This window comes from Bufo gargarizans, chromosome 2, assembly GCF_014858855.1.
Source record: "Bufo gargarizans isolate SCDJY-AF-19 chromosome 2, ASM1485885v1, whole genome shotgun sequence".
Taxonomy (NCBI): Eukaryota; Metazoa; Chordata; class Amphibia; order Anura; family Bufonidae; genus Bufo; species Bufo gargarizans.
Window position 1 is genome coordinate 425,418,677 of NC_058081.1, and position 16,722 is coordinate 425,435,398.

The 16,722-nt window shown below is 46.3% G+C and overlaps 1 protein-coding gene across 1 annotated transcript in view; it reads left to right on the plus strand.

Annotated features, from left to right (window-relative positions):
- The window catches only part of LOC122928254 (ankyrin repeat and KH domain-containing protein 1-like), a 259,680-nt gene that overhangs the window by 47,009 nt on the left and 195,949 nt on the right, over positions 1-16,722 (plus strand). The window contains exons 3-5 of the mRNA XM_044280911.1: positions 2,885-3,032; positions 4,012-4,165; positions 11,424-11,571. Coding sequence (XP_044136846.1) covers positions 2,885-3,032; positions 4,012-4,165; positions 11,424-11,571 — 450 coding nt within the window. The remainder of the gene's footprint in view (positions 1-2,884; positions 3,033-4,011; positions 4,166-11,423; positions 11,572-16,722) is intronic.

Sequence of the window (16,722 nt, forward strand, 5' to 3'; positions counted from 1 at the left end):
GGCGCCTCCAGTTTCCGAGGTACTCCGGCCTGCTCTTTCCCGGTCCGAAAAGATCAGGTCCTTGAGGACTGCCTCATAGAATTGGAGGAATGTCCCTGTGCTGCCAGCGCTTCGGGATAGTACAAAAGAGTTGTACATGGCAACCTGTACCAAGTAGACCGCAACTTTTTTTGTACCATGCCCGGGTTTTGCGCATGGCGTTATATGGCGTGAGGACTTGATCAGAGAGATCAACTCCTCCCATATACCGATTGTAGTCGACAATACAATCGGGCTTGAGGACTGTTGGCGCGGTACCTCGCACAGAGACTGGGGTGGTGCTGTTACCGTGGATTGTGGACAGCATAAGGACACCCCTCTTGTCCTTATACCTGACCAGCAACAGGTTTCCACTGGTAAGTGCACGGGTCTCACCCCTGGGGATAGGTACCTGGAGGGGGTAGGCAGGGAGGCCGCGTTGATTTTTCCGCACTGTCCCACAAGCGAACGTGGATCTGGCGGCAAGGGACCTGAACAAGGGAATGCTGGTATAAAAGTTATCCACGTACAAGTTATCCACGTACATAAGGTCCCACACGAGTTTCCCGCTAACACCCGGAGTGGGGGGACATTCTGGGGGTTGAATACGGGAATCTCGCCCCTCGTACACACGAAATTTGTAAGTGTACCCGGAATAATGCAGACATTTCCGGATGGCCTCAAACCGGTGACATGTCATGACCATACTGTACAGTGGGGTTTGGTACAGGACGTCCCCACTCCAGTACAGCCTGACACTGGGTTTTTGGACTAGACCCATATGCAGCACGAGGCCTCAAAATGTCCTCATTTCGGCTGCGTCCAGCCACCGGGTCTAGCCAAAACTGAGCCTGGGTTTTGAGCAACGAACTGTTGGGCGTACAGATTCGTCTGCTCCACCATCAAATTCACCAGTGGGGCTGGTGGGGGGTGGGGGGGCTGGTGGCAAGTGGCAGGGGGGGTTTGGGTTAGGGTTAGATGGATAGATGGAAGTTTGGAATAAAAGTACTTTTTTTTTTTTTTCCCCCTAACTTACTTTTCCCTTCTTTCCCTGCCTAACGGTGCCTCTCCCTCACTGACCCTAACCTACCTGGGTGGCGATGGGTGCAGGAGGGTGATGGATGCCGATTAGGGGGACACAGGAGCTGGTGCTGGACGATGCTGCATGGTCAGGGTGCTGGACAGGAAGAGGAGGGGAGAGAGGAGCGCAGGAAGTTTGAATCTCGCGCCTCTCTCCCCTGCACCAATCAGCACCCTGGGCCAGCACCGTCTCTCCAAACCGTCGGACTGCGTTTGGTGGTGTATAATTACGCCACCGATCGCAGTCTTTTTCCGGTTCATTGGGTCACAGGACACCCGAATTGACCGGAAACGCAGAAAACCGCAGGTCTGAATTGACCTGCGGTTTTCGGCGATACGGGGGGGGGGGGGGGGGGGGGGGGTAGGGGGGGGGGTGTGTGTGTGTCAAATGACCCCCCCTGCGTTGTTATCGGATGCCGGCTGAATGATTTCAGCCGGCTTCCCGTTACGATTAACCCCCGCGGCACCGGAATTCCGATTTTAAGTCAGGATGTACCGGTACGTCCTCGGTCCTTAAGGACTCGGGAAATAGGACGTACCGGTACGTCCTATGTCCTTAAGGGGTTAATAATTGTACGTTCTTAGTACTGATTGTTATTTTTATGGTTTCATAAATGATTATTATTAACATTTTAACACTTAGCCTATTTATGCATTTTGCACTAAATAGCTTTTGGATTTTTTGTGTAAGTGGGCCTTTAGGCTCTCCGCTCACAAACTGTTCTCGCTTGCATTTGATCCTGCTGCTGCATCCTCTCTCAGATTTCACACAGCAGGCTACAGTTACTGAGAAGATGTGACCATCTACTGTAGTCAGAGGGTAGTGGGAAGAAGAGAAACATATTCAAAAATAATAGTTTTCAGTGTGAATTGAAAATGAAAGGTGTGGTCTTATCTTAGACATTTGGTGGCATATCGATAGTATATGCCACCAATATCTGATAGGTGTGGGTCCCACCTCTTTGGCCCGCACCTATCCACAGAACAGGCGCCCAAAAGTGAAGGAGAGTGCTTCGCGCATGCGTAATGTGCTCTCTATCTATTTTTTGGGAGTTCTGAATATACGAGAGCGAGGGCACCCTGTTATTTTCAGCAGTCCCATAATAATGAATGGAGGGAGGTGACGCATGCGCGGCTGCTCTCTGACGTTGGCAATCCCATTGTGCAGTTAATCCACATAAGGAGAAATAAACCTCACTACCTAAAGGCAGGCAGGAACATATTTTGAGACTTGTGGGTGTCACGACTAGCAAGGAACAATAGAAAAAAAATCATGGCACTTGCCAATCAACAAGTCATTATCTTTTTTTATTTCAGGCTTCCCTGCAGGTAAAACATCAGGTAGGTACAGGCGCACATGAATAGGCCTACAGGCCCTTCAGAAGGCCCTGTTGAAGCTGCACTATATGCAAAACGGCTGAAGCCCTGTTTATGCCAGTGTACCTACCTGACGTTTTAACCTGCTGGGAAGACTGAAATAAAAACACCATGACCGGTTGACTTGTGCCATGATTTTCTTCTATTGTGAATCCCGTTCTATAGCTAGGTGCAGGTCGCAGAGCTGGGACCCACACCTGACATTGGTGGTATATCCTAGCAATATGCCCCCAATGTCTGTGATGAGACAACCTCTCTAACTTTATTTACACTGCTCCACTATGGTTCTTTGAGTGTAAAACTAACCAGACCTTTTTCATTTCTAGAGAGCTTCAGGTTTTGGAGAAGTTTTGAGAATAATTCATAAAGATGACTAAAAATATTTAAGGTGACTATTTTTCTTCAATAGGTCGAATCATTTATTTTGGACCAAGAGGACAACTCAGTGCTGAAGACTGTATCAGAACTATTTTTATCAACTGCTGCAGAAGTAGCAGACTTGCGGACTGTTGATCCGGCTACACAAGCGCGCTTAGAAGCGGTCCTAGAAGCTGCAGGTAATGTATTCTGGATTAGTACGGGGGATGCTGCTCGTCCAACCAGTTATCTGGACTGTGTGGAGCAGCCAAAAAGGGGACACTGTTAAGCTCCCAGGACACAGGTTGTGTGTTTTTATTTTTTTTATAAATAATCTTTCAAAGTCTAGCCCTGTAGTAGTATTATCCAGTTTACGTCTGCTGTAGACAGTAATATGTTTGTATGTGAACATAATGAGTTTAATCTACCATGTTAGAGGGTATCTGTCAGCAGATTTGTACCTACAAAACTGGCTGACCTGTTACATGTGCACTTGCACATGAAGGCATCTGTGTTGGTCCCGTGTGCCCGCATTGCTAAGAAAAATTATATTTAAATATATGCAAATGGGGGTGTTACATCTAGAGGCTGTGCTCTGTTAACTGCAGTGCCCTCTGCACTTTGACAGGGCCAGGCATTGTGACGTTTACACTGCATGGCCCTTTAACTCAAAGTGCAGAGGGAGCAATATTTGCTGAGAGAGCTAAGCTTCTAGGAGTAATGGTAACGCCCCTGTTGCTCCTAGAGGCTCATTTGCATATATTCATATTTAAAAAAAAAATCTCAGCTGTGTCTGCACATAAGATCATGAAACCAGCACAGCCTGTATATCATCTGCTGACAGATGCCGTTTAAATATCACTGTCTCTACTTTGAGATTTTTATGGGATTTCTTATGCAAAGAAGCAGTGGTTTTCAGAATGCACAGAAGAAACTAGAATTCAAGCAGGGGAGGCATGAACCCAGAGCTGGTGAACTTAGTGTTATGTACCGTGCCGAACCAAAATCCATCACGCTTTGTGTATGAATGACACTGGCATGTTTCTTAGTTAGACCTACAGTAATTTGTTACCATAGTTGTATTATCAGAATACCTTTTTGTATGCTTACAGATGGTGACTCTTGTGCATTATTACATTTTACTAAATATTTTTTATTTGATTTCTGCATGTAATAAAGGAATTGGTAAACTGTCCACCACTGATGGAAAAGCCTTTGCAGATCCTGAAGTACTTCAAAGATTGACATCATCTGTGAGCTGTGCATTAGATGAAGCGGCTGCTGCTCTGACTCGCATGAGGGCAGACAGTTTTCATACAGGGCAGGTAGACAAGTATGTATCAATAGCATGTGTGTGTAATAATTTAACATCCTTTCCAAATGTTACTTTCTTTAAACTATTTGATCCTTATTTTTTTATGTCAGATCTTTCCATATCCCCTTAAGCTACTTTCACACTCGTGTTTTTGTGCGGATCCGTCATGGACGGATCCATTCAGATAATACAACCGTCTGCATCCATTTAGAACGGATCCATTTCCATTATCTTTAACTTGGCAAAGACTGATCTGTCATGAATACCATTGACAGTCAATGGAGGACAGATCCGTTTTCTGTTGTGCCAGATTGTGTCATAGAAAACGGATTCGTTCCCCTTGACTTACATTGTGTGTCAGAACGGATCCATTTGGCTCAGTTTCATGAGACATACACCAAAACGCTGCAAGCAACGTTTTGGTGTCCGCCTCCAGGGCAGAATGGAGATGGAACTGATCCATTCTGAGTGGATCCTTTTCCATTCAGAATGCATTAGGGCAAAACTGATCAATTTTGGACCGCTTGTGAGAGCCCTGAACAGATCTAGCAAACGGAAAGCCAAAGTGCCAGTGTGACAGTAGACTTAGTCTATTTAGGCTGAGTTCACATTAGCCTTTCCGTTCTTCTGCATGCAGTATTTTTGTCTCCACTTCAAAAATCTTCCTATGAGCTGAATCCTAATGGACCCCATTATAATTTATTGGCTCAGTTAAGTTCCGAATCCCTCCATTAATTCTTCCTCTCCTATAACTGAGCAGAAGCACGGAAAGGCTGAACGCTGATGTGAACTCAGTCTTGTGAGTTTTTTTTTTTTTTTACATCCATTTAATATTGGGTTCTCTTTAGAAATATTAAGTTAAACTCTGTGACCTTTAGGATTACTCCAGACCAGTATTTAGCCCTAGTGTTTTTATTTATTGGTTTTTTTTTTCTTTCTTTCTTTTTTTTTTAAAAATTTGCCATGTTTCAGCCACACTCTCTTCTTGACATTTTTCAAAACGGTCTATTGAGGTCCACAAACTGGTGCAAGGCATGTATACCAGATTTTCTTGCTTCAAATTGAGCCTTAAAGGGGTTGTCACTTCAGCAAATAGTATTTATGTGGAGAAAGTTAATACAAGGCACTTACTAATGTTTTTTTCTCGCCCATTCCATTGGGGGACTATGGGTATAGCTTAGGCTACCACTAGGAGGAGACACTATGCAAATAAGAAAAAAACAGCTCCTCCACTGGCTATACCCCCATGCTCCAACAGGAGGACCTCAGTTTTAGCTTAGTGTCAGATAAGGAGGTGACACTCCTGCTCCTGCAGGGTTGTTCCTGTTGTTTTTCTAATCAGAGGATGCAGGGTCGCATGGTGCGTCCCTGGTCTCTCAGCGGAGCGAGCGCTGGGGTCGAATGACCGTCCCAGGCTACCTCCCTTTCCCCCAGAAGATAAGTGGAACCGGGCTCGACCTGCAGCTCCGGTAGCCTACCAGATCCGGGGTCACTTAGTCCTGCCCTCTTTCCAGTGCACTGCCACTCCTTGTGCCAGATGACTGAAGAGGTGAACCTCTGCTGGTCCAGAACAGAGGGTGAAGACTGCAGGACTCGGATAAGTACAGCGGCTCTCCTGCAAACTCCTTCTCCCCCTGTGCTCACACTGTGACACGGCTCTTTAGGGCTTACCTGTGGATCTGGGTGGGCCTGCTGGGCGAGAGGGAGGAGGTTCCTTCTTGGGGGAAGTGGCTATTTTCAGCGCCCCCTACATGGCGGGCGCCATTTTCAGAGTCTGGGTCTGCCTTTTTTCATGTTTTCCTGTGTGCACGTTTTCCTGCGCGCATTTTTTTGGCGTGCTCTGTGACGCGACCGGGGGCGGAGCCTAACGGGAGCGCCTCAGCGCTTCATCCACGCTTGGCTGCTCCTCATAGGTCACGGTAGGACAGATAGTGTTCCGCAAAACTGTAGGAGACCCTGACTCCGGGATTGCGACAGTCATGCCAAGACCTGGGGCCCCCTAAAAATCTAAATTGACTCCTCAGTTCCCACTGGGATCCTGTATGGTTTGCTGCTTGCCACGATTGGTTACAGGCTCCTGTGACTCTTGCCTTGCCTCGGGATAGGATCATCCTCCTCCCCCTCCACCAAACCAGCCCAGTCCCTCCTCCGCCCCTTTGGAGCTCGCAGAGTCCTCCTGCGCCTCTGCCATAGCTAGGGCGGCCGCGGACTTGGCCCAAGTCTCGCGAGTGGCCATGGCCTTTATGGAACGCATGGCGGCCTCGGATCCATCGCCTGCAATGCCTGTGGTTAGCACTGCTCCACCTTCCGGTGCCCGCCAGAGAGGACACTTGACCGTTAAGAGGCAGCTTCTCGCCCTCGCCTGGAGGCGTGTTCAGCCTCTTCCCCTCGCAGGGACTACAGGTCTGAAGGGGAAAGGTCCGGCTCGGATCCGCCTACCTCCTCGGGTTCGCATGGAACTCTCGTGGTGGCTGTCCCCTCAGAATCTGGCTTCAGGGAGATCCTTCACCCAATTTCCTGGACAGTCGTCACCACCAATGCCAGTCTCTTGGGTTGGGGTGGCGTTCTCCGGGTTCGGATGATTCAGGGGGTGTGGTCAGAGGTGGAAGCCCTCCTTCCGATCAACATACTGGAGCAATTTTCCTCTGTCTCATTGGACCCCCTTCTAGCGGGTCTCCCGGTAAGGGTCCAGTCGGACAATGCCACGGCTGTGGCCTAGATCAATCATCGGGATGGAACCTGCAGCTGGACGGTGATGCAAGAGGTGAAGAGGATCCTCCAGTGGGCGGAAACTCACGTTCCAATATTGTCTACAGTGTACATCCCAGGGGTCGAAAACTGGACGGCAGACTCTCAGCTGCAACAGGGTGGATCCGGGAGAGTGTTCTCTGCATCCGAACGTATTCGAGGACATGGACCTGATGGCAAGACTTCGCTCCTCAATGTCTTCCCACCACTGCCTCTACTCCCAAAGGTTCTTCGCAGGGTCGCGGCGTAAGGGATCCCGACCATACTCATTGCCCCCGATTGGCCTCGCTGCGCCTGGTTCTCGGAGGTCACTGGTCACTCGGATGCTGGCAGCCGTTCTGTGGCCTCTTCCTCTCAGGGAGGACCTGCTGTCTCAAGGACCGCTCTTCCACCAGAATTTGCAGCCGCTTCGTTTAACGGTGTGGCGTTGAGACCTCCATCTTGAAGAAGATGGGCTTCTCAGACTCTGTCGTGAGGACCATGATAAGAGCCAGGAAACCAGCTTCCTCCCGGTTATACTATCGTACCTGGAAGGCCTTTCTTGCCTTTTGCGAGAAGTTAGGTGTTTTTCCCCTTCGGTTCTCCGTTCCGGCGGTCCTATCCTTTCTCCAGTCGGGTCTCGAGATGGGAATGTCCCTGAGCTCTCTGAAGGGTCAGGTCTCGGCTCTGGCTGTTTTCTTTCAGCGGTCTCTAGCTCTGCTCGGTCCGGTAAGGACCTTCCTACAGGGGGTGGTGCATTCGGTCCCTCCGTATGTCCCTCCCCTGCCCCCCTGGGATCTGAACCTGGTACTGTCTTCTCTCCAGATGGCTCGTTTTGAGCCTCTGAGGGACATTTCCCTGAGTCTTCTCACCTGGAAAGTGGTCTTTTTGGTGGTCATCACCTCTATCAGGAGGGTATTGGAGCTGGCCACCCTTTCCTCCAGGGAACCCTTTTGGTCTTCCACAAGGATAAGGTGGTACTGCGCCTAGTCCCTTCTTTTTTGCCCAAGGTGGTCTCCGCCTTCCACCTTAATGAGGACAATTCTGCCCTCTTTTTGTCCCGCTCCGGCGAACCCCAAGGAGCGCGCTCTCCATTCTCTGGATGTTGTCTGTGCTTTTGCGGGTGTACCTGTCGGTTACTGCCCCATTTCGCCACTCGGACTCCCTTTTTGATATTCCCGAGGGGCCTCGTAAGGGTCTGGCGGCCTCAAAGGTCACTGTGGCTCAGTGGATTCGGTCGACTATTGCCATGGCCTATCGGTCCCGGGGTAGGGTTCCCCCAGCGGCGGTTACCCGGCACTCCACCAGGGCCTCCTTGGCTAGGTGCAATCGAGCCTGTACATCACAACTTTGTAAGGCGGCCACCTGGCGTCGGCTGATGCGGCCCTAGGGCGCAAGGTATTGCAGGCTGTGGTTCCTATTTAACCGTTGGACGTTTCCCTCTGGAGGTTTTGGTCTCCCACCCCATGGACTGCTCTAGGTTGTCCCATGGTCTGTGTCTCCCAATGGCATGGGCGAGAAAAGGAGAATTTTTGTGAAACTCACCTGTTAAATCTTTTTCCCGTCTTTTCCATTGGGGCACAACGCTTCCACCCATTCTTGTCTGTTACAGGAGGGGTTGGTTCTATCTATTGGGACCTTTTATGGTTAACGGCCTGATGGTGGTGTTCCTCGGTTCTGTTTTCTTTATCACTATTTGGTTTTGGTCTCCTTCTCCTACTGCTTTTTGCATGCACTGAGGTTCTCCTGTTGGAGCATGGGGAGGAGGAGCTGTTTTTTCCTTTTTGCATAGTGTCTCCTCCTAGTGGTAGCCTAAGCTATACCCTTGGTCTGTGTCCCCCAATGGAAAAGACGAGAAAAAGAATTTACAGGTGAGTTTCACATAAAATCTCCTTGTTGTTTCCCATATTGCTTCCTCTGCTAGCTGGGTTCTTTTTTCTATTACATTATATAATGCTTGTTTCCATGGTTACAACCACCCTGCAATCCATTAGCGGTGGCTGTGCTTGCCACTACAGGAAAAAGCACTGGCCTTTCTGATTGCCGGGACAACGGGAGTGTGCATAGATGCAAGCATGATCCCCGCTGCTAGATTGCAGAGTAGTTGTAACCATGGAAACGAGCAGTGTGTAATGTGATGGAAAAGTGAATCCAGCCAGCGAAGGGAGAAATATGGACAATAACAATACATTAGTAAGTGCCTTGTATTAACTTTCTCAACATAATAAATGCTATTTGCTGAAGTGGCACAACCCTTTTAAGTTTGGCACATAGCTTAGAAAATCTCCCCCACTTAATTCTCACAGGAATTTAACAGCAATATTTGTTCTAAAATTCCTTCCTTTAGGGTCCATTCACACGTCCGTAAATGGGTCCGCATCCGTTTTGCAATATCGGGAACGGGTGTGGACCCATTCATTCTCTATGGGGCCAGAAGAGATGCTCTCTGCAGTTCCGGAGCCCAGCCCCGAACTTCCAGGCTTCAGCTCTGCAAAAAAATTGAATATGTCCTATTCTTGTCCGCAATTGCGGACAAGAATAGGCAGTTCTATGGGGGTGCTGGCTGGGTGTATTGCGGATCCGCAATACACCAGACGTGTGAATGGAACCTTAGTGTCTTGATTCATGGGTAGATGCCAGGCCAATAATGAACAACAAATAACGATATACAGGTTGATCAGTTCTTGTTTAACGCTTTCCGGCCATAACAAACAGGTTTCTTCTGTTTTACACGGCAGAGATCTGGCGGGAATGCAGATATTTAACCCTATGGATGCCATGGTCAAATGTGACCATTTCATCTGGGCGCACCAAAACCGGAAGCAGCGTGCTTTCTGGCCCTGGCTGGCTTCCCCTGCCTGAGATTCAGGAAGGCGGTCTGTACTAGTATTAGACTTATAGGCTGATTACAAGTATTTTCCAATGCTGGCCTGTAGCTGGCAGCACTGCATTGGAATATACTGAATTCAGTATTCTATTTAATATATAAAGCTGAGTGTAAGTGTGTATGTCCGCCTGTGTGAAAACACATCTGCGTTTTCAATTCCGCTATTGAGATCTGTCATAGGATCTCAATAGCAGTAGAAAACTCTTCAGATTTGTCCCCATTCATTGTCAATAGGGACAATACTTAACTGAACGAAACGGAATGCACCAAAATAAAATATCTTATAACAAAAGCCTTTATCTCTTTCTCAAACAGTAATCCTCCAAGATTAGGTCTTCCTTTTTAGTCAAGGGGGTGCTCTGCCTCCAAGTCTTAGATAAATGTCCAACAAAAAGTAAACAAATTGGCGGCACACCCCAAAAAGTTGTTTGTTGGACAGGAATGCACCAAAATGCATTATGTTGCATCTCAATCGTGGACAGAATAACGCTGCAAGAAGCGTTTTTCTGTCCGCGATGTAGTGCGGGGCAAGACGGATCCGTCCTGACACAGTGTAAGTCAATTGAAAACTGATTCCCCCCCCCCCCCCCCCCCCCCCAATTCACTTTCATGTCGGTTCTATCATGGCTATATAAGACCTAATACAACCAGATCCGTTCATGATGGATGCATGCGATTGTATTAATATGACGGAAGCATTTTTGCAGACCCATGATGGATCTGCAAAAAATGCTAGTGTGCAAGCAGCCCTACACTTTTTGTGATGTAAGGTGAAAAAAAAATTGCACTTTTGACAGTTTTTATCTTATACGGTGTTCACCTGAGGGGTTAAATCATGTGATATTTTTATACATCAGGTCGTTACGGATGTGGCGATACCTAATGTATACTTATTTGATTACGTTTTACACAATAAAAGCATTTTTGAAACAAAAAAAAAAATCTGTTTTAGTGTATCAATATTCTGAGAGCCATAGTTTTTTTTTTTTTACTTGAAACTTTATTTGTTTTTATGAAAAACACTTTTTGTTTGTTTTTTGGCCCACTCTGGGACTTCAGCTTCTAGGGTCTGATTCTGTTTTGTAATGCATTGACTTACAATACATCCTGTATTGTAATGCATTGACTGTAAGCTTTTATGCTGACAGCCTGCCTATGAGACCCAGCCTAAGGGGCTGGATCTCACAGGCCTCCGTAGAAGGCAAACCCCCGATGCCTATGGAAGGCATCGGGCTGCCTTCTCTGGCCTTTGGTCCCCGTCACTGCAGTGCGGGGACCCAATGGAGCTGGCAGGGCACCCATGCCCTCTGCATGCCGCGGTCAGCTTTAACCGCGGCATACAAGGGGTTAATATGCCGGCATCAGTGTTTTCACAGATGCCGGCGTATGCAGTAGGGGCCCGGCTGTCAGTGATCAGCCCGACGTACATGTATGGCGCTGGTCCTTAAGTCACGTCCACCAATGCCGTACATGTATGGCGAGGGTCCTCTACGGGCTAAAGGGCGTTTTTCATGTGGCTTGATCAGAATTAAGCGTTAGTACAAGTATCCCACCGATTTGGCTCAAAGCTGTAACGTTTGTTACTTACAATAGACAACATTGCTGTTTTAAAATAAAAAAAGTTCTTACTACATTATTACATAGGTTTGTGTTGTTTTTCAGTCGAAGTTTGGCAGAAGCTTGTTCAGATGGAGATGTGAATGCAGTACGTAAGCTACTCAATGAAGGTAGAAGTGTAAATGAACATACTAAAGAAGGTGAAAGTCTTCTCTGCTTGGCTTGTTCTGCTGGATATTATGAGCTGGTACAAGTGAGTATTATAAAAAGGAACTAAAATCCACCAATTATGAGTTCTACCTACCCTGCTATTAAAGGGGTATTCCAGTTGTGACAAGTTATTTCCTATCCACAGGTTAGAGAATAACTATTAGATTGGTGGGGGTCCTACTGCAGGGACTACCACTCATGACAAGAATGGACCCCATACCCCCTGGAGTACCCAGGCACTGGTGCCGCTGCTTCCCCGTTCAGCTCTATGGGAGTTCCGGAGACACAAGACCCTGCTGTGTTCTGTATACCCATAGAGATCAATTGCGTCTATAAAACAGGTGTGGGGGGGCACACTTCAAAAGGAAACCCTAAATGGGATAGTGATGATACACTTTATTATATAAAAATTATATTTAAGAACATACCCCTAAAACATACATAAAATATGGTACATCAATCAATATGAACCAAGTAAGTGCACACTCAGTTGCAAAGATGTAATATACCCGCCAAGTGGCTGTTAGTTGCAATTTCTGTTATACACAATCAGCGGTGCTGTCCACAATGATATCCAGCAACTATTATCAGTTGAAATGAATTGTGTCCCACAAGTATATAGAACGGATGTATACGTTTGCGTCCACTAGCCCACCAAGCTGTAAATGGGCCTATTCAGCCCAGTACGCTTCTGGTATACTGCCCGTGGTTATGAGCTCAATACCGCTTTTGTATAATACTTGTGCTCCAAAACGAGCCCGGTCTTACCCGTCACCGCTGCTGTAGCGTTGGTCCAGGAGGCCGCACACCCGCAGCGTCCCACGTGGTGTGCTTCTGCCTGTACGCGGCGTCCCACGTGACCTGGTAACCAAGGGGACCGGATGCAAGCTCGTATGACGTCAGTCTTGTGCGTCCACTTTCAATCAATGCTGCTTCATCTGCGTCTCTTTCTTTCCTTGACGGCTTTGTTCCTTTTCTTTACTATTAGGTGGATCAACGCTCACTCTAGACAACCGCCAGACGTGTTTCGGGGTCTCAAGCCTCTTCCTCAGTGGCCTACTGAGTGAACGGATCCTCACTCTTTATATGTGGTCAACTCCACCCACCATCCTCCATATTGCTTTAGCTCTTTCTACTATGTGGAGTGGATTTGCCTTTGATGAACCGGATTCATATCCTTATAAGTACCTTTTAATCATACATTGTTATTTAAAATACATTAAGACAATAAATAAGTAAATAAATATACCCTACATGTCTACCATTCTCTTAAAATTCAGTACTGGAGAAGGCTACAAGGTCTCACACAAAAACGCATAAAAAACGCATCGAAACCGCAATGGTGTACCCCGCGTTTTCCATGCGTTTTTTCTTAAAATGCTGCGATTATATAGGGGGATGACCAGCCAGAGAATACATGGGAAAATTCATTAACTTTTTAATTAAAAAAAGGTTGAAAAAAGATTCATTGACTTTATGTGGTTGAGAGGAGATTCATTGACTCTCTGTGGTCAAGAGAAGCCCCAACGGTGAAATTGAGGAAGGAAAGCCAGAAGAAAGCAAAAGATAATTGGTTAGCAGTAAATGGATTCTTTAAATGTGGCAGGTGTTCCAATTGTAAAATCACTAGTTTCCCAAAAAAGACCACGAAAGTGGTATCCACAGTGAATGCGTTTAGTTTGGAGATACAGGAATGCCTAACCTGTGATTCTACAGATGTTATATATCTACTACAATGTGGATGCAGGAAGCAATACATAGGCAGAACCAAAAGAACATTGAAGAAGAGAGTAGCAGAGCATGTGGCGAATATCAAAAAAGGCCTAGACACGCACTCTCTATCCAAACATTTTAAAATAACACATAACTGTGATCCTACAAGTCTGAAATTTGTGGCAATTGAAAAATTTAAAAAAGCCTGGATAGGGGGAAACCATATTGCACTCATGTCACGTCAAGAATCCAGAAGGATCTTCGAATATGACACTATCATCCCTAGAGGCCTTAATGCAGAGATGGCGGTCTTTTGGTTTTTGTGAGGGTTGTCCTATAGGGATGGGACATCGGAGTCTGGCCGTTTACCGACACTGTGATCTCCCCTCCCCGCAGGACGGCTTCTCTTGACCAGAGTCAATGAATCTCCTCTCAACCACATAAAGTCAATGAATCTTTTTTCAACCTTTTTTTTAATTAAAAAGTTAATGAATTTTCCCATGTATTCTCTGGCTGGTCATCCCCCTATATGATAGCAACATTTTAAGAAAAAACGCATGGATAACGCGGGGTACACCATTGCGGTTTCGATGCGTTTTTTATGCGTTTTTGTGTGAGACCTTGTAGCCTTCTCCAGTACTGAATTTTAAGAGAATGGTAGACATGTAGGGTATATTTATTTACTTATTTATTGTCTTAATGTATTTTAAATAACAATGTATGATTAAAAGGTACTTATAAGGATATGAATCCGGTTCATCAAAGGCAAATCCACCCCACATAGTAGAAAGAGCTAAAGCAATATGGAGGATGGTGGGTGGAGTTGACCACATATAAAGAGTGAGGATCCGTTCACTCAGTAGGCCACTGAGGAAGGGGCTTGAGACCCCGAAACGCGTCTGGCGGTTGTCTAGAGTGAGAGTTGATCCACCTAATAGTAAAGGAACAAAGCCGTCAAGGAAAGAAAGAGACGCAGATAAAGCAGCATTGATTGAAAGTGGACGCACAAGACTGACGTCATACGAGCTTGCATCCGGTCCCCTTGGTTACCAGGTCACGTGGGACGCCGCGTACAGGCAGAAGCACACCACGTGGGACGCTGCGGGTGTGCGGCCTCCTGGACCAACGCTACAGCAGCGGTGACGGGTAAGACCGGGCTCGTTTTGGAGCACAAGTATTATTATACAAAAGCGGTATTGAGCTCATAACCACGGGCAGTATACCAGAAGCGTACTGGGCTGAATAGGCCCATTTACAGCTTGGTGGGCTAGTGGACGCAAACGTATACATCCGTTCTATTTACTTGTGGGACACAATTCATTTCAACTGATAGTTGCTGGACATTGCTGGATATCATTGTGGACAGCACCGCTGATTGTGTATAACAGAAATTGCAACTAACAGCCACTTGGCGGGTATTACATCTTTGCAACTGAGTGTGCACTTACTTGGTTCATATTGATTGATGTACCATATTTTATGTATGTTTTAGGGGTATGATCTTAAATATAATTTTTATATAATAAAGTGTATCATCACTATCCCATTTAGGGTTTCCTTTTGAAGTGTGCCCCCCCACACCTGTTTTATAGACGCAATTTTATTCTCGGTCCTGAGGGTGGGACCAGGGGGTGTGCACCTTATTCATATAGGAAGGGGGTGAGCCGCTGTATCTTCTATATTTCCATAGAGATCAATGGCAGTGCGTGTGCCTAACCTGCCACACCATTCATTTTTGGGTGTCCTGGTTCTTGTGATTAATAGAGGTTTAAGCAGTAGGAATTGTCACAACAAGAACACCCCTTTTAATTGAGTAGTGACCAAGATAATTTGAATATTTAAAAGATAGATTTAAATCTGCATTGAGTTCTAGACTTTGTACAGTTCAAGTTTAAATAGAAAAGCGGGGCATGAAAGATGATATAGTGTCAGAATAGAAGGTTTAATTGATAGTCTAGGCAAGTACTTCAATATTGAATGTAACCATTCCAATACTTAGGTTTTCTTCCTGTTTAACCGCCTAACGCAGATCCGCGGTCCGGGGGTGGCAGCTGTAGGCAGAGTGACGCATATACGAGTCATCTCGCGAGACGCGAGATGACGCGCTCAGCCGGCCCGCACATGCGCATCGCGGGCCGGCATTTCTTTCAGGGGGGTCGCGTCATCAGCTTGCCAGCCAATGATCGTTGCTGGCAGGCTGATGATTATCTGGCTTCTCCTCATTGGATTTTTAAACAATCATATTAGTAAATATGATGTGTTAAATGGCTTCCCTGCTCCTCTGCTGGTCCTTTTGGTCGGTTGGTTCCAGCAGAGGAGCAGGCTTCACAGTGAGTACACCACACACTTTAGCCCCAGATCACCCCCTGCACCCCAATTAACCCTTTGATCGCCCCTGTCAATCACTAGTGAAAGGAAAAATGATCAGTGTAAACTGTCACTTTTTTTTTTCCACTGGTATTGACCGTTAGGTTTTAGGATAGTTTAGGCCCCTTGGTTAGGTAGTTTAGCGATCTGTTAGCGCCCAGCCCACCGCACCGCAGTCACTGATTCGCTGATTAGCGTATCGCTAATCAGCTTTTGTACTTTTATAGTATCTGTAAGTGATCAAAACTGATCAGTCAGATCTATAATAGTATTCGAACAATAAATTTTGCGAAAAATTTATATATGGATGTCGTTTTTTGCAAAATTTTACAGCTGAAAGTGAAAAATTTGTCTTTTTTTTTTGCAAAAAAAATCGTTAAATTTCGTTTTGATAACAAAAAAAGTAAAAATGTCAGCAGCAATGAAATGCCACCAAATGAAAGCTCTATTAGTGATAAGAAAAGGAGGTAAAATTCATTTGGGTGGTAAGTTGCATGACCGAGCGATAAACGGTGAAAGTAGTGTAGTGCAGAAGTGTAAAAAGTGGCCTGGTCATTAAAGGGAACCTGTCACCTGGATTTTGGGTATAGAGCTGAGGACATGGGTTGCTAGATGACCGCCAGCACATCTGCAATACCCAGTCCCCATAGCTCTGTGTGCTTTTATTGTGTAACAATCCCGATTTGATACATATGCAAATTAACATAAGAGTCATATCTTACTTGTGTGACCAGAGAAGAGTCATATTTTCAAGCTCTGACTCATCTCAGGTTAATTTGCATATGTATCAAATCTGTTTTTATACACAATAAAAGTACACAGAGCTATGGGGACTGGATATTGCGGATGTGCTAGCGCCCATGTCCCCTTTAAGGGGGTTTCAGCTAGGGGGGTTGAAGTGGTTATGGCTCAATTCACATGTCCGTAGCGTGTTTTGCGGATCCACGAATCTGCAAAACACTAACACCGGAAGTGTGCGTTCCACATTTTGTGGACCGCACATTGCCGGCACTAATAGAATATGCCTATTCTTGTCCACAAGAATAGGACATGTTCTATATATTTTTTTTTTCTTCCAGGAACGGAATTGCGGACCGGGAAGTGCGAGTCCGCA